Source organism: Phlebotomus papatasi, chromosome 1, assembly GCF_024763615.1.
Source record: "Phlebotomus papatasi isolate M1 chromosome 1, Ppap_2.1, whole genome shotgun sequence".
Taxonomy (NCBI): Eukaryota; Metazoa; Arthropoda; class Insecta; order Diptera; family Psychodidae; genus Phlebotomus; species Phlebotomus papatasi.
In genome coordinates this window covers 85,963,776-85,982,325 of record NC_077222.1, presented here as the reverse complement: position 1 = coordinate 85,982,325, position 18,550 = coordinate 85,963,776, and the positions used below count along the sequence as shown (strand labels likewise).

The 18,550-nt window shown below is 32.3% G+C and overlaps 1 protein-coding gene across 2 annotated transcripts in view; it reads left to right on the top strand.

Moving 5' to 3' along the window:
- Nucleotides 1-18,550, top strand: part of LOC129797908 (uncharacterized) — a 269,671-nt gene extending 251,121 nt beyond the window's left edge. Inside the window, exons 7-12 of one of the 2 annotated variants that reach the window (XM_055840785.1) lie at nt 2,824-3,313; nt 8,793-8,936; nt 9,013-9,319; nt 13,736-14,129; nt 14,274-14,747; nt 15,178-15,276. In XM_055840785.1, coding sequence (XP_055696760.1) covers nt 2,824-3,313; nt 8,793-8,936; nt 9,013-9,319; nt 13,736-14,129; nt 14,274-14,747; nt 15,178-15,210 — 1,842 coding nt within the window. In that variant the 3' untranslated portion in view covers nt 15,211-15,276. Of the gene's footprint in view, nt 1-2,823; nt 3,314-8,792; nt 8,937-9,012; nt 9,320-13,735; nt 14,130-14,273 lie in introns of both variants that reach the window. The other variant, XM_055840784.1, reaches the window with a different exon arrangement.

Below are 18,550 nucleotides of genomic sequence, written 5' to 3'. Positions count from 1 at the left end.
GAAAATATTCCTTGAGTTCTCCTTTAGAAATAGTTCTTTGGCACTCACAACTTACGATATACCTTTATCGAGAAAGAAAGCAAGTTTCATAAAAATAATTTTACCTATTTTTTAAGAACTTTTATTTTAAGGTATCTCAGAAACTTGACGCGATGGACTATAAGTTTCTTTGGGAGATATGTTCAAGACACACCAAGGACTCCCAAAATACCAATGGTTTCCCGTCATACGATTATTTCTTCATTTTATTGTCCTGTAATGTTCGAAGGCTTTAAAACGCGATTAGTTTGTATGAGAGCCACCAGATAGAACAGTCAAAGGTAAAATCTAAAAATATATATTTAAAGCTTAGCTCGCACATTAGCTTTGACCCGAATTTCATTAAGATCGGTTAAGCCGTTTTCGATAAATAAAATGTCAAACTTGTGAATTTTCAGAAGGATATCGCTAATTTCCCAAGGACTGACAATACTTTTTGAGTTGGGTCTCGGCAATTTTTAACTCATACACCAACACCTACAAAATGGGCCTACTCCTATCTCTGGCGAAGGGTTGGACCAATTTCCATACATTTCTGCCCATTGTCCTTTAGATTTCATTAAATTTTCTGATCTAAAATAAACACGCAAAATAATAATAATAATACATAAAATAATAAATAAAAGATCAGCTACCAAAATGTAAGTACGTGAGAAGCAGTTTCAACAATGGTCACGGGACAATTTTTCGTATCCAGTAATTTTATGAGAAATTATTCGTAATACCCATTTTAAAAAGCTCAAGAAAAATTTTTTTTTGGTAAAAAAAATAAAACTAGTTCTTTAGTGGTTTTAAAACCGTAAATGTTCTTTTAAATAATTATTTTTCTAAATGATTTTAATTCTTAAATTTATCCATTCTTTATGCTTTTCAAAAACACGTTTTTTTGGAAAATATGGATTTTAACCCTTTATGGACAATTGGAACACCGGTGTCCCATAAAGAAAATAATTTTTCCTGACTACCTAAAGTTATTCTTTTCTTATGTTTGTACGTAATTGCAAAGTAAAATGTTGAAGGAATCTAGGATATTTTTTGCAATTCTACAGCTTTTTGCTATATGGTAATTTTTTAAGCTAAAAAATAACGAATTTTTAAATTCTCATATTGAAAATTGATTTTAATTATTTTTTATACTTTCAATTTTCTTTTTTAAGCAAAACCGTTTTGGTAAGAGAAAATACAATATACAAACATGATATTTTTCATTAGAGTGAAAAATATCTATCATTGGTATCATCAGAAAAATTACTTAAATTTTTGGGTGATTTTTGTCCCTATCGTTTATAGACACAAAAATATATATCAAATCGGACTTTGTTGGCTTTTCGAAGGTTAGATGTAAGACGTTTCACAAGTTTTGTTTATTGGTTTCATTTTTATTGCTGATTTTCGGTCAGCAAAAACTGTCTCGTCGTTTAAGAGTTTAGCAATACAAATATCTTTCAATATCAAAATGCGTTTCAGCATTTACACAACTCTTTCTAATCGCATAAAAAAATTCATTATCGAGCAATGTTTAAGAATTATTTAACAAAGTCTTAAATTTTCTGAGTTATGAAAAAAACAGCATTAAAATTTTGCCAAAAAATTGATAAATAAATTTATGTAATTTGTGTTTTATATCCGAAATATCTAAATTAGTTATGTTACATAAATTCGTTCATGTATTCTAAATATCAAATAAAAGCTGACTTTTCCCTCTTGCTAATTTCTCCAACTTGAAGTCTCTTTCTCTTTCCAAAGTATGTAAGAATTGCATTGTTATTCATTTTAATTATTTCTAAACAATACTGCAACATATGAAATATACTAAATTTTTAGTTTTGTACTATCTCTTGATACTGATTCAATTTGCAATTCATACCCTATATCCTATTTGAAATATTCACTTTATAAATCTTGATAGGAAATTGAATCACTTCGTTCAGATTTTTTAGGCTATTTTTTAAAAACTGTATTTGCAAAAAAAAAAAATTCGCTAGTTAAAAAAAAAAAACAGAAAGCGGAACTGGTGACAAAATTTTCTAAAATCTCATGAAATTTCATATTTGTTAAATAATTTCAAGTTTGAGCTATTTTATGCTTATCACGATTGTTCTACAAATTAATAAAATAGAATTTTTTATTTTAATGATACAATACAAAAAGCATGTGCGAATTCATAAGCTATTGATAAATATTATAATAATATATTTTGAGTATGAAAATTCAATGAATAGCTTTCTGTAAAAACTGTAACTGCATTTTTAATTTCAGCGTGAACAAAACCGCAAATTATAATTGTTTTATAGATCATTTATTGCATTTTCCCATAAAATCAACAGGAAATACTACTGAATTCATTGAATTCATTCACCATTGAAGCTGTTGTTTTTTTTTTCCACAATACTTTATTCGTTCATTTAGCAAATGGCTTTGACGGATTAATGCTGTTGTGAAATTTTCCGATTTTTTTTTACCAAAATGAGAATGAGGCAAAACCTCAGAATGGATAAATAAATTTTCTCGGTGTTGAAAAGGAAAAAGAGCTCTGCTTATTGATTTTCTGGTGAAATTCTAAAAGTCTGTCTAGAGAAGTTATTATATACTTTTTGCCCTGTGATACTTCCTCATTTCTCCATCTACTCAGCGTTGAGCCTTTAGACACTCTGTGTCACTAATGGCTAAATTATTCTGCATAGATCCTCTGATCCTATATGCTTAAACATAAGAACATTTAAATGCATTTTTTAATTGTGGTGCATGGTTATTAATTCGAATTCATTTTCTTCTGCTCAACAGGGTCCAGCAGTGGAGACAGAACGTTGCGGTGGACCAGAGTCTGGCACATGGGAGTGCCTGTACGGATCAGGAAACTCCTTAACTGGCGAAGTGCCAGCCGATCGTCCAGAAGTGATAGCAGAGATTGGACCAGGCTGCCGTTGCGGATGCATTGTGCATTTGGGTGCTGTAAAATCTCGCCGTCTGATTGCCTCATCCTCCCGCAGTTGCCCAGGAAGGACATTCTGGCTGGTTCAAGCAGATGAAAAGTGTCACATCCTCTTCAAACTGGATTTCTTCCGCCTCCCATGTGCCACGCAATATCTCAAGATTCGCGATGGGGATTCACTATCTTCCGAGTTAATTGGTGAATTCATCGGAGGATACACACGTGTTCCAGACAGTGCAACGTCCAGTGGTTCCCAGATGCTTCTTGAGTTCCTCTCTGATGAACTCGCTTCCATGGGAGAGTCCTGCGGGGGTGGCTTCTTGGCTCACGTTCAACAAATATGTACGTATGCCCTGGAAAATTCTGTTCATTCTTTCATCTCCAAAACCTGACTTCAATACTACCGCGGAAATTATTCAAATAATTTAGATATATTTCCAAATCAGTCGAAAATTTCTATTTATTTCTTACAACATGGTCATACTATTGAGTGTTTTCAAATAATGTCCCTGTAACAAATTTTTATTAAGTGAAACGAAGCTTTTATACAATTCGACCATGCAGAAGTGAAACGTGAGAATATCAAAATTTGCATGAAAATTTTAGTAAACTACCATAAATTTCTTAATAGATGATGCAACCCTATGCAAACTGTAGAAAAGTGAGTGCAACAGATGATTTTCATATGATCTCCACGCGGAGACCATTAGAAACAAATTTTGTGAACTCCAAGGGGTGTGTAATTGCAATATCCCTATACCAAGGGGTTCTTTTTATTTTAACGTTTCTTGAGTGTCTTGAGTTTCGCAAAATCTTTCTTGAGTTTAACCCTTTAAGGACGATTGGAACACAGGTGTCCCATAAAGAAAATAATTCTTCCTGACTACCTAGAGTTATTTTTTTCCTTATGTTTGGACGTAATTGCAAAACAGAAGGTTGAAGAAATCTAGGATATTTTTTGTAAGTCTCCAGCTATTTGCTATATAGTAAATATTTAAACTCAAAAATGGCGGATTTTAAAATTCTCAAATTCATAATTGATTTTATTTATTTTTTATACTTCCAATTTTGTTTAAGCAAAACCCTTTTGGCAATAAAAACTACAATATTCATACGTAATATTTTTTATTAAAGCGAAAAATATTATTCATTGGTATTGTCAGAAAAATAACTTAAATTTTTGGGGTATTTTTGTCCCTATCGTTCATAGCAGCACAAAATACACCGAATCAGACTCTGTTGGACTTTCAAAGGTTAAATGTAAGACTTATCATTAATTATGTTTCTCAGTTTAATTTTTATTGTTGATTTTCAGTCCGTAAAAAGTGTCTCGTCGTTAAAGGAACATTTCTCAGTCATTTTTTTACGGGTTACTTTCCTACTTAATTGGTTCTATAACCAATTGCTGGTCTTTACTTGACTTAGGACCAGTCGCCACTATGATTGGTTACACGCGTTACACGCTATAATTCTTGACTTAGTATAATAATAGTTGACTTCCTGGTCAATGCCGTCGATTCATTAAAGACTGGCTCGACCTTATCTCCTCTACGTAAAGATTTCCAAGAAGCAAACCAAGTTCAGTTATAGAACCAAGATTTTGACCAATTTTTTTAATGCATTTTTTAAAAGTCTATAATGAGAATTTGTGTTGAAAACCCTTTAGAAGCCCTTCAAGCCTCTTAAGAGTAAGCCACATTACATTCTGTCCTTTTGGTTGGTTCAATAACGAATCCAAGAGCGTTATAAGCAAATTACAAGAATTTTGTTTCTATTTTTTCCTTAAAAAAAGCTAACTCCAGAGTTAGGGCAGAATCACATTGACAATAAAATGCTCGCCGTTGCCTCACCGTATTTCGTTAATTTTCTCATTTTCATTGCAATCCGTACGCAAATTCCCGATTACCGTATTACCTTATCTCATACTCGGTGGCACTAGGTGAAAATAATATAAGAAAATTGAAGAAATAAAACGAAAATACGATAAACGGTGAGCAAAAAATCTGTACGATAAATTTCTCTTACAGTTTTTTTTGCTCACCGTTTATCGAATTTTCGTTTTATTTCTTCACTTTTCTTATATTATTTTCACCTAGTGCCATCGAGTATGAGATAAGGTAATACGGCAATCGAGAATTTGCGTAATAATTGCAAGGAAAATGCGTAAATTAAAGAAATACGGTGAGCATTTTACTGTAAATGTGATGCTGCCCTTAAACTCGTTAACTAAATATTAAATTATACATAGTATTATTACTTAATATTGCTCAACTAATAAATTTATTATGTTGAAAAAAAAATAGAAAAAATGTGCAGTTTTCCAAACTTTTTGACCCACGAAACTTGCTTTGTTTTACTTAACAAATGTTGTTTAAAGTTTGACCCTGACATTACATCTGGAATTTTACTCATTTTTTCACGGTGTTTAAAATTTTTAGGGGTCCCCTCCATCGGAGGCGTACTATATATATTTTTTCGCAAATTATTTTTTATAAAATGTTTGTGAAGTAAGAATGGTTAATTTTGTTTAAAATTATGCTTTGGAAATAATTCGATTTCAATTTTATTTACATTTGAAGCTAGTTTGAATATTTAATACGTTTTATTGAGTATTTAAACGTAGAATAGAATCATTAAGAATGCAAAAATGCTACATATTTATTGTCGAGCGGTCGTGATGTGGTTTTGCTTAAAACACTTAACTGACAAATACACACTAAGTTTAATCGATTTTTAGTATGATTTTGCTCATATTCATATAGGACCGATTTAAATATTAACATAATGTACCATGATTTTAAAGTTTCATAACTTTATCACTTTTGAGAAAAGTTTTATTAAAGTGTTCATACCGATATCTAAAGTAATGCTCAGATATGAAGAGTTGTTGAAGTTTCACGAAATTTTAGGGGCATCTCATAGAGATTTATTGCGTCTAAAGGATAGGTTGATATTGGGCTGCATTTAGAATGGGCATTACTTTTTAAATGGTTTTCGTTAAAATAAAATGTGTTGCGTTTAAAATGAAACGGAAATTGTAAATGCGCAAAAATAGTGATGGAGGGACAAACGTAAAGGCATATTGGCAAAATAAATACAATACAATACGATTCTTAGTAAAGGGAAAATGTAGAAGTTGTGAATTATTACTTACTATTTTTCCAATTTCGTTTAAAAGAAATGATTATCACTTTTTAATTTTTTACTGACCGAGAAACTTTTTCTCTTGAGTTTTGTTTTTACAATTAGTTAAAAAAAACTGTCAATATATGAGGCATGTATTCAACAATTTTAGGTGTCAATTTCAGATCCTTGTTATATAGAAAAGATTCCGATTTACAAGAGGATGATACGAAAAGATAAAATATAATAATTGGTGAACTACGCAAGTAATATTTTGACTGATAGACCTGTTGCTCTATAATACAAATATTCTGAGTTTGAAATCCTTTTTGAATCACTAAAATTTTTGAAATTCGCAAGTGGTAAGCATAATTTCACATAATTTTAACAATACATAAGACTGACAACTGACAGCCTAATCTTCGTATAACAGAAAAGAGAATACATGTCTAGAAATCTTATTTGCTAAACCTATATCTCTCGATATGGGATATTGTGCCGCATTATTATTATCATTATTATTTTTATGTACTTTTAAAGAGCCGAGAAAGGTAGAGTATCAGTAAAAAATCATAAGCTGAGAGGAGAAAATTTTATATTGCACTTTTCGTTGAAAATTGTCGTGCATGTCTTTAAGATATTTCACATGCAAAAGTATCAAATTTTAAAACTTTCAATTTTTGCGTTAAAGCTCGTCACACCAGAGAATTTACTACAAATATGTTTTTATCAAGAGCGGTCTCCAAAAATCGTGTCCCAATGACAGTTTTTTTTTTATTTTGAAATAGAAATTTCAGAAAAAATATATAATATTTAAAATGTTGTACCTTTATTGTTTATATGCTTAAGAGCTCAAATTATTTTTTTTATCGTTTTGAGAAAAAAAAGTAAAAAAAATATACTGTTTTTTAATTTGAGTGACCCATGTAACAACCCCTTATTATTATTATTTATTCCACTTAGGCTCCATAAGCCCTTTAAGTTTCTAATTTATTAATATAACTGTGTTATCACACTTGCACATTAAAATTTTAATATGATTCACATTAATTGTCACTGGTGAGAGTCCAAATGTGTAATTTGTGTATTTGAATCATTTTATATTCAAAATTTGATCTATTTGTTGATAAAAAGGTAGACTAGGCCCGCAAAATTTGATATAAATTGATTTATAGCATTAATGCGAAAAATTAATGCGATTTTCTCTTTAATTTTTTAATGTGAAAAATATTTATGCTTTAGGTAAATTTTTAATCTTATTTTTGCAGGCCAACTCCACTTCTTTATCAATAAAAAGAAAAACCCCAAATATTAAGTGACTCAAAGACACAAATAACATATTTGGACGCTCACAAGCGACAATTAATGTGAATCACATTAAAATTTTAATGTGCAAGTGTTGATAACGCCGTAATGTTTCTTTTAGGAAAAAAATTGGAAATTTAATAAAATTGCTATTTAAATAACAACTCTCACAAAAAAAAATAGCAAGCTTATTTCAGTACTTAACCGTAGGATAATAACCGTAACTTTACCGATAAGAAAATTATATTACATCCAAATTTTGTATAACTTTAAATAAGATTATTGTATCTTTAGGCATGAAATATAAACTTCAAATTGAATTGAATTCCTTGCCAAGTTTCGAAATTGGTATCTTACTTCTCTAGGCATGTAAGAAAAGCCCAAAATTTATTAACGGGAAGTTTCTGGGCTTAACTTTGTATTCAAAATAACTTTGAAGAGCTAAACTTTAAAAAGAATGTTTTAAAAATCTTTATGATTAAAAAAGAAACATAGTGTCTAAGTCAAACTTTTTAAATATTGAGTAGCCTTTTCGTAAAAATCGTAGTTTTTGGAGAATACAAATATAAAACGTTTACTCTAAATAACGTAAATAACTTTCTTTTCAAATTACAAGATTTTTTTGGAAATGGAACAGACAGATTTTATTACATATTTCAACACATTTTACTCGATTAATATTAATCACTTTCATTATTTCTACGTCCAAGTTTATCTACTGTGAGAGTGAAATGAAGTTTGTCCTAACGATTGATGTTGCAAAAATCAAAGTAAAACTTAACTTTGATAATATATTTTCTAGCAAGATAAAATTCTCTCCTGCCACATGATGACCAAGACTTCAACCACGGTAATTAAACCGTTTAATTAAACGTATATAGATTCTATAGTTTGGCAAACTATCAGAAAACGGATTACAGCATATTACATATCGATTTATATATAGGTAATATTAAAGCTGTCTGAAAACTTGAGCATTTACTGCTGCTTTTAATGAGCTTAATTGAAGAATTACATTAATAATATTGCTTGTGGAGAACTTTCCTACAAAGTATTACTTGATTGTATTCATTGATTATAAATTGAATTTATAATTACACCATGAAGAAAATTAATATCTTACACAAGGTCTCGGAACCGGTATTGAAAATATGTCTTCCTTCCTTTTTGCTATCGCAAAACACCTTTTTTAAACTTTTTTTTTACTTTAAAACTGTCGGAAGAAATTCTTATCTTAGATCGAAAGAGACAGGTTTATGTGTTTAAATCAGGTCGCGGCAAGGTATCTAAGAGAAGAGACACAAAGTCACACAAAGAGCATAAAAGAATCAAAAGTGATTTCTAATTTAAACTTTTCAACTATTCCTACTAACTAACATTCTTGTTAAACTAGGTCATCAGAATGCAAGTTTTCCGGTAACTAGCAGAGCCATCATCCCAATTTCAACGATAGAATCAATTGCCATGAAATTAACCATTGCTCATGTGGCTGCCATCGCCTTTGTGAGTGTGATCATCGTCATGAGTCTCATGCTGGGTAAGCTTTATGCTTCACGTCTCCTTCACCAGGACCATTAGTCTAAGCCATTTGCTGGTGTTTTTCATTGCCACAGGCACCCAATACGTCTTTCGATATCGCAAATATCAGCTGGCCGAGAGCAAGGGTGAGCCTGATTCGCCAGCACACACCCCACGGACGTCATTGGGTTCGTTAGTGGGCCATGGACCACCATCCAGGGCTATCTCCACCAGCACCCTTCTCTCCGACGTCATATCGCTTGTTAAGTTTCGTCCAGGCTCTAGACGAGTCAAGCACTCGAGGTTGCGGGAAAATTTGGACACAGACACCCTCACCAAGAGTTGCTCTGGAGATGGACATGGCGCTGAAGTTGATGATGCCGAGGCCGATAAGTCCCACAGGTAATACAAACACCGCACATTCTCGCAAGCTTGATGGGTTACTCCGGTTACTCAATAAGTTCGAGGCGAAATTAAGCTTTTGCGAAACCATATTTATAAATTCGTCAGTTAAATCAGCATTTGTCGTAACTTCATTTTTGCGATTTTGAGATATATACATATTTAGAATTGGCGTAATTTTGTTTATTAAACGCACTTGAGAAAAAGAAACTTTTATAAGCCCATTAAAAATTATTTTAAACAAAAATTGTCGTAAGTGCTCTTAATTAATAAAAATTCATCAGAATTTGTCGTAACATCTTTTGCTTGTTTGCGTGGCTTGTAATTTGCAGCAAAAATGTAATTATTTCTCATTAAAACGTTCACATACTCTTCCAAATATCCAAAGACAGTGCGAATAATGCAACATTAAATCATTTTAATTCAATATTTGTGAGAAAAAGGTAAAAAAATACCTGCCCATCTGTCATTAATTCAAAACAAAACAAGCGACGCGACGTGGCGCACAAAATTTATTCAATAAAAGTTACGAAATAAAAGCTGTTAGTGACAGGGATAACAATTTAATTGTCTAATTCAGTCAAATAAAGGCGTTTATTATCACTAGAATAGGGGAAACTGGGGCACCACCAAACACGGGGTACCACCAAACACTGCGATTTTTTAATCGAATATTCGACTTCAGAGGATAAGACCTATATAGGAATTTATAGGCACTATAGGGATGCTTGTCCACTGAAGGAATGGTCGAGATAGTCCAAGTAGTTTAGAAATAAAAATTAGTGTTTGGTGGTACCCCCGTGTTTGGTGGTGCCCCAGTTTCCACTAATTCAAATTGATATAATGAATTTTAGAAAATTGTCGTAACTTCCAAGATTTCCATACATTGGAAGTTACGGCTTTATAAACGTTGGAAGTTACGATAAAACCTTATTGTGTTTCTTCCAACATATATATCAATATCTCAGTTTTAATATAATTTTATAAAGATTTTCTCGAGTTAACTTACAGTTTATTAGTACCACTTTTATTATTTTGACTCAAAAGTATCACATTCGGGGCTCATTTTTAAGAAAAATAAAACTGAACTGAAAATTTCGTCTCCTGAAAAGTTGTCAAAAAGAAGTTACGACAAATTCTGATTTAACTGACGAATTAGATAAAATTAAAGATTCAGTTATATATTTCATAAAATTATATACAGATTTTTTTTTGCCAATGCACCTGCACAGGTGTCATTTCTAATCCGGCTTAAAACAGTTCATATCATTTGCAAACTTGACGAAATTTTCATTAAAAGTTTAACTTCGTATAGTTTCCATATACCAATATGTATTTAAAATAAATTTGACAAATATAGTCGGTTGCATCGACCCTTGTCGTATCTGCATTTGGGAATTCACAGTGATTCGTTCTCTGACTCAAAACATATTTCTTTATAGAAGAAACGAATAATAAGAATCGTTTTCGAGCGAAATATGATTTTGCAGGAGTAACAGGGGGTATAGTCTTTTGTTATTTCGTGTAATAAAAAATATTCTAAAAACAAGGGTTCAAAATATGTATATCAATGTTTTTTTTTTATTCGCCATAGTCCCTAACTCAAATCCCTTAAATATTTTCAATACTGAGTGAGAAAAATCCGAAAAAGTTAAAATAACATTCCGGAAATGTCTATTTTACCCTGCAGTATTGATCCGAAATCGGTGTAAATATTATGCTTTTTAGGTATTAGGGGTTAGAGTTACCCTTTTTCATATTAATTTACCCTTAGAAAGATGTAAAATTAACATTAAAAAATGTTGATATATTTTTTCCAAAAAGTATTAAAGTTAATAGGTTTAATATTGATTAAAGGACAATGGGCAAAAATGTATGGGAGTTGGTCTATGTGGCGACCACAGATGGAACTAGGCGTATTTTATAGGTAATGGTGTAGGATGAAAAACTACCGAGACCCAGGATGATATTCGCCGGGAGTCCTTGTAAAAACGTCTTTATCCATTTGAAAAAATCCTATTTTGACATCGAATTACTCAAGATCGGCTGAACCAATTATGATGAAGTTCGGTATAGAGTCAATAGATAACTTGAGCTATTTATCCATAGATACTACCCCCTCCCTCCACTCCTCCTTCCAGTAGCCCCCATACAAAATGTGGACCTTTTTCATTTTAACTTCCCTCTGAGAAGAAGTAGAAAGCTGAAACTTGGTATGGAATCAAGGTTTATGAAAGGTTCCTTAACTATGTATATAGGACCCTCCCCCTCTACTCCTTCTTGTAGCGCCCATACAAAATAATTACTTTTTCCACTATAACTCCTCTGTGAAAAGAACTAGAAATCTGAAACTTGGCACACGATCAAGGGCAATGGAAGGCTTTTTAACCAGGTATATATGCGTTTCCCCCCACTACTCCTTCCAGAAGTCCCCATACAAAATGAGAACTTTTTACACTATAACTCCTCTCTGAGAAAAGGTAGAAAGCTGAAACTCGGCATGGAAACATGATTTATGAGAGGCTATTCAGTCATATAAAATCTGTTAACGATTTCAAAAGAATATAAATGAAAATCACAGTTAGAAGAATAAAACCAAATATGTAATGATTCTACTGAAATGGATGAATGCAATGATGCCATACCCCTCTAAAACACATTTAAAATATTACACATACATATTATAAGATCATTAAATATCGGTTGAATAGTTTCGAAGCTTAACCCATTTCTTGTTAATTGAAAACTTTGATAACCTGGAGCGTCCCTTGCGGTCGCCTTGTGAAGTTATCCATACCGTCATTTTGTAGGATTTTTCGAGACCTTTCGATGGAGTATTCATTGAATAAATTCGCTTGATAAATCTCTGAGATATACGGTTTCAAATTTTGACTGTGAGCCATCATGATTCAATGTTCTCCTACGCATCTTATGCATTGTAAAGACATATGCTTTTATGTCCATTTCGCGAATATGCAGTCATTTAATATATTTTATGTTACAATTTATTCTTTCCCTTAAAAAAAGAAATATAATAAATGCGCACATTTAGTATAAAAGATTATTTTTCTTCTAAGAAAATAGTTTTTTTGCTCTAGAACTTTTCCCCCAGGATTTAGAACTTTGGTCCCGGAACAAAAGTTGTTACCTATTCCATTCAATGATATAGATCTCATTGGTGGTCGCACCATAGACCACTATTGCCCATTATCCTTTGGTTTTTTTAATTTTATTCAATTTCATTTTTAATTATATTAGTGATTTAATTTATTAACTTGTTAAAAAAAAAATGTAAAGGGAGTTCCGCTTTGAAAGACATTCTCAGGACCGAAAAAAGCCTAAGAATTTCCTCCAGTAACACAGAAAATTTGCATATCAACAGGAGACATCTTTGTAATAAGATACGGAAACACCGTGATGTATGCAGAAAATTTTCCGGGCCAGTTTTTCGGCCTATTTGCAGCGCCGATAGTTCATAAGAAATGCATTTCAAATTTACCGCATACATAATTTATGCATAAATAATTTTACATAATTTATTTAATATATATTTTTTGCATACATTTAGGGGTAATTTAAATATTATTTTATAAATATGCTCCCAATTGTAGGCAATTTATATCAAATTCTTTGATCCATGTTCATTTAAGCCGGAACTCTCTGGTATATTTAAACCATTTAAACATAATTTAAAGCAACTCTGATAAAAAATATTTTTAAGCGGACAAATGGAACTTTGTCAAAAATTTGTCAAAAGGATGTTGCTTACCAATTTGACAAAGCTTTTTGTAATATTTTATATAGAAAAACATCCTTTTGACAAACTTTTAACAAGATCCAGTTTGATAGCGATTTGGCAAAACGTTTCCATGTTCCGTATAGAATAATATCTTTTTGGCACATTTTTCTTATTAATTTGACAAAAGTTTGTTCAAAAAAGACCGTATCGTAATATCTACGTAGATTCAATAAATAATAACTTTTGCCAAAAGAGAAGAAAGGGAAAACAAATCCACTCTGCACAAGCTCACCATTATTTTTGGAATTAGCCTGAAGTTTTAACCAGTATTCTCAATTACTGGAAAAGTATAATTAGTAAATTCCATTTCAATGATTTTTACATACAATTGAATTGGCAATTGTGCTGAAAATTGTATTCAAATAAGCAAAATCGATTTTCAATTGGATAAACTTGAAACTTTCCCTAGAGGGAGGCTGGTTAAATGCAAAAGCTCTCTCCTGAACTAAATGCGGAAAAAAAAGAATCATGTGTAGAACTTTGTGAGCAACCGAACCTTGTGGGTTGTGCATCCATTGGGGGATGAAGTCAGCAATTCACCCACAATAATCATCTTTTCCTCTCACACTGAACGTGCTGTAATTTGTGCTCTGGCCTTTTTTTTCTCTCCCTTGCAGCGATGATGACGCCAGTGTAATGAGTTCCCTTACCATCACCAATGAAAAAATCAATGAGGATAGTGGGAAGACGCCTGGAGAGTCAAATAGTTCCAATGGTGTATCACCCATGTCCCTGGTGAACACAAATACTCCACCATCGGATGGTTCAATTAGTAGCCTACCGCCAACGCCACTGGATACCCCAATTCCTGGTCGACGGAGCCTGGGAACACCATCGGAGGCACTTGAGACTAAAAGTGTCAACGGAGGCAAATCCACAAGATTCCGCAGGGAATTTCGCGGAGGCAGCAATGCGCCAGACACTGACACAGAGAGCATCAAGAGAATGATGATTGGAGCTCAGATAGCACGCAATAAAAAGCTAAGCGTCAGCAATGTCACACTGACGAATGTAAGTTTCTGTCCATTTGCATAGAAATTGTCCTCTTTCTCACATTGTTCTCCTTCAGAAATTGCCTTATAGTCCTCATGGTAAAGTGTAACACATTTTCCCGCCTCTTTTTCTTCACTTTTTTTCCGCCAATATGGGCACTAGGGGAGCTATTCGCCGGCACTCAGCATGACCAGTACAGCGACGATACGCACCACAAGTCAGAAAGAGAGCAAGGATAAGAGGAATCGACAGAAACTCCTCGCAGGTCCAGGATCTGAATTTTCTCTGGCCAATCCTGAAGAACTCGAGCTTGACTACTATGACTACAATGTGATTAATGCAGGAGCAGCCCCGGGATCATATCTGGGCATGGATCCTGCCTATCTGGTCTGGATACCACCTCTAGATCAGGGCAATATTATCCGGGAACTTACAGAGAAGGATGATACGCCTGATCGTGAGAGTCCTCAGTATGAGGAAATTCTACCACGGCATGAGAATATCGATCCGGGAAGTAACACAGAGACTCCAGATGAGGAGACACCATCCCTGAGTAACACCAAGACAACTCTGATGATGAGAAAAATACCTGGTGTGCCCGAAACTAGTGGGATCCAACTGCAGGACTTCACAAAGGTGAGAACAGCTAAGTATCCCCAAATGGCGGGAAGACTGATTCCCACTCGAGAAAATAGAGAAGAAGAGGAGGAAAAGGAGACTTCTGTGGTGAAGTCACCCAGCAATTACTTCGAAATGGATGATATCAAGTTTGCTGACGATGATCATGATCACGATGATGACTGCAACAAGAGAATTGATTATCACTCTGATACCAAAAAACATCCTGTTAAAACCTAAAAATATCCTTTTCTCAGAGTGCTTTTTGAGAATCTTATGAAAACATTTTTTCCAACGAAAGCTTGAAAGCTCAAGATGAAGTTTCAGGGGGTTTACAATTTAATTTTATTAAAGTTATTAAAATGAAAATAATTGAAGTAATGCTTTTTCAATTAAAATGTTTTATTTATAATTTTTTTTTAATGTTTATTGTTTGCCTCGATTGCAGCTAACTCCAATGCAGCCTGGAAACCCGATATAGCTTCGATTGTTAAAATGGATAAAATTTAAAATAAAGCAGAATATCGCATTAAAGAAAATTACGAAAGATGAAAGTAGAAGAAAATTTCCATACTCCGTAATAATTTAATTTGATTCAAAATATATGGCAAAGCGTCACAGCTTTTCGGAATGCTCGAACTCACGAGATAGGGCTCTGTGAATTAGTTTTTCGCATGATCTTTCGGTGATTTACTGGTCTACTAGAGATTAAATTGATTCAAAATTCACAAAAGCATTTGAAAATTTAAAAAAAAATCGATACTTAAACGATTAATTACCGACGAAGACCGATGCAGTCGAGTTTGAAATTTCAATACCTTTCCAAAAAAAAAATAAATTTAACTGAATCGGTTAAAAAATGAACACTTCAAAATGATTGATCTTTGATCTTCAATAATTCAAAATGGCGAACTTTCCGGTCATAAGTAGGGGAGATTGGGGCAAAAAGTCACAAATAAAAAAATTCAAAATTCAATATCTTCCAAATTAGAAAAGATAGCGGCTCAAATTTTTTTTCTATAGATAGTCTCCATAGACCTTCTTCAATGTCGTAAGTTTCTTAGAATTCGAACAAGGAATTTAGAAAATAAAAAATATTGAAATTTTTAGCCCTATTTTTGAAATATTTTCCTTACAGAAAATAACAATTATTAAACCTACTTATTTTCCAAAATTGATGCACTGGTGAATATTTTCTAAATAATTTGGATTTCTTCAATACGAATCCGCTACCTATTTTAGAATTTCACAAAAGTTCTTTTCTCCAGAAATCCTTTTATTAAAAATGGCCACTTGGGGTAAAAAGTAACAAAAGGTATAAAGCAAAATGTAGCAAAAAAACGAAGCAATTTGTAATGTCTCACGGCGAAAAGAAATGTCATTATCATGTCTCGCCGCTTGTTGTTTGCATTGGTCAAACGATTTGCAGTCTTTTGTGTTTTTTTTTCCTAAAATAGCTTGAAAAGCGCTTTTCCCGTTTTCTCACTTTTCTAGTAGAGAAAACAATGTTTTACAAAGGTGTAGATGAATAAATTTCCTATGAAAATATGTCCTCTAGGTATTTTTTTCAAATTTACGGAAGCCTGTAATGAAGCGAATCAAAATATGATAATACCCCGTGACTGGTACTATTTGCCCCAGCATTTTTGAGAATGATCACAAAATTACCTTTTAGAAATTGGCTCGATAAACGTATTTCCTTACAAAATAGAGGAAAATTACTTTCACAAAGTTGTAGAGCGGTAAATTTCATATAAAACTGCCCTAATTAGAAATTTTTGAAGCGCTCGAGTAGCTTGTAAAAAAAATAAAATATCCGTTTTGTGACTTTTTGCCCCAGTCTCCCCTATGCTTCGACGAAATTTTCGCTTGGATTACCTCTAAAATATATCAGTAAATCATTGAAAAAGCTTGGGCCAATTTTGAGAAGAACCGAAATACATGGTTTTGAAGGGGATAGAGAAGGGATAAGGGGGAAAAGGAAAAAAGACCGCCCAAGATAATGACCACTTATAAGGGGGCAGCAAAGACTGGAAGTCGATATCTCTTACCGTTTAGCCTTTAGCCTGGGAACAAACTTAAGGTCAAGTAAAAAAGTAATTTCCGAAAAAAAAATTAAAAATCGGTACTTTACCGAATCATTACCTATGAAAACCGATGCATCCGTGTTTGAAATTTCAATACCTTTCCAAAAACTCCAAATTTAACCAAAACGGTTGAAAAATGGGTCTTCCAAAGTTCAACGAAATGTTCGCCTGGACTACCTCTAAAACATATTCGAAAATCATTGAAAAAACTTGGGCCAATTTTGAGAAAAACCAAAAAATATGGTTTTGAAGAGGATGGAGAAGGTGGAAGTAAAAGATTAAAAAACGCGTGGAGATTATGTTTTTTATCGGGGGTCATCGAAAACCGAAAGTTAATATCTTCTACCGTTACAGCTCCAGGACGGTGACAATTTGAAACAAAAAAGAGGATTAACTACTCTCATTGAGTTCGAGCAGTAAAAAAATTTAAGAAAAAAACATTGAACTTATTTTGGGTTTTAGTCAAATTCAATAGTGCAAACATGCTTAGTTTTTATAAAATTTGCAAAATCAGAGTTAAAAATATATATTTTTCTCATTAAAAACCGAAAATTATTATTCTATAGCTTTTAAGGTATGACTTTTGCTTTAAAAACGTTAACTAATTATTTATTTAATAATTTTACTACTCAGCAATTGAGTTGATGTTTAAAAAGTGTATTTCTTTCTCAAAGTTGTTGCATTTCTTGTTGGAAAATTCTTTAAAATTGAGATATTTTGAGAAGTTTTAATTAGTTTTTAGATACCAAAAAAAAAAGAATAAAAGTAGACCCCCTGAAGAGTTTCCTTAATTGAAGGAAAATATCACATAAAAGTTTGGAAATTGTGTTTATCATGTACCGAGAGTGTAAGAATCATTAGCAGTCATTAATATTGTGATATGATAATTGCAGAGTCAGTGGAGAAAAGAGAGATCCTTGTGCAATATGAATAAATTTTTCAGCCACTCAAAAGGAAAATCTCATTTAGGCAGAATGTTGAGTAAAGTTTAAACGGAAAGTTTATAACGCAGAGTCTATATAATTTTCTCTGAATGAGAGACTGAAGATGACGTTTGTAAAACTACCACTCTAACTCAAATGTGCTAGAAATAAGAAAATTAATTGCTACAGCCATAATTATTACAAAATAATTTGAAATCCAAAAACTTTGTAGTTTGTTAACATGAAAGTTAAATAAATCATTTTCATCTTCTAAAGTAGCAAGTAATGCAACGTGTAATTAATCTCCAGTAATAATTAGCTTGTAATGTAACACACTTTAACAAACTATGTAAATGTGAAAATCTATTATTTGGCAAAAAAAAAAGAAATCTTTAAGGATTGCCTCTCAGAGAGGACAAGTGGTGGAATTACTCAATTTATGTTACAATATTCTCGTCAAAAAAAAATTGTCATATAGGGAAAATCACACGAATAGCTTCAATCTACTATCAAAGAAGTATATTCCAAAAAAATGGGAAAAGATACCAATAAATGTAGAATAAGAAATATTAACAAAATATAAATAATAATAAAACTTAGACATTAAACACTATACGATAAGATGCAAGATATCTAGAAGAAGAAAAAAACACTAGTCATAATTTATATTTTGTTATGTGTAGCATATGGCATTTCTAAAACTATGCCCCAAAGAAAAAAAAGACCGTAGAATGATTGTTATTTTAACAAAATTATTAATTTGGAATTTTACCACTTGAATTTTTAAATAAATCTGTACATTGTACTTGGA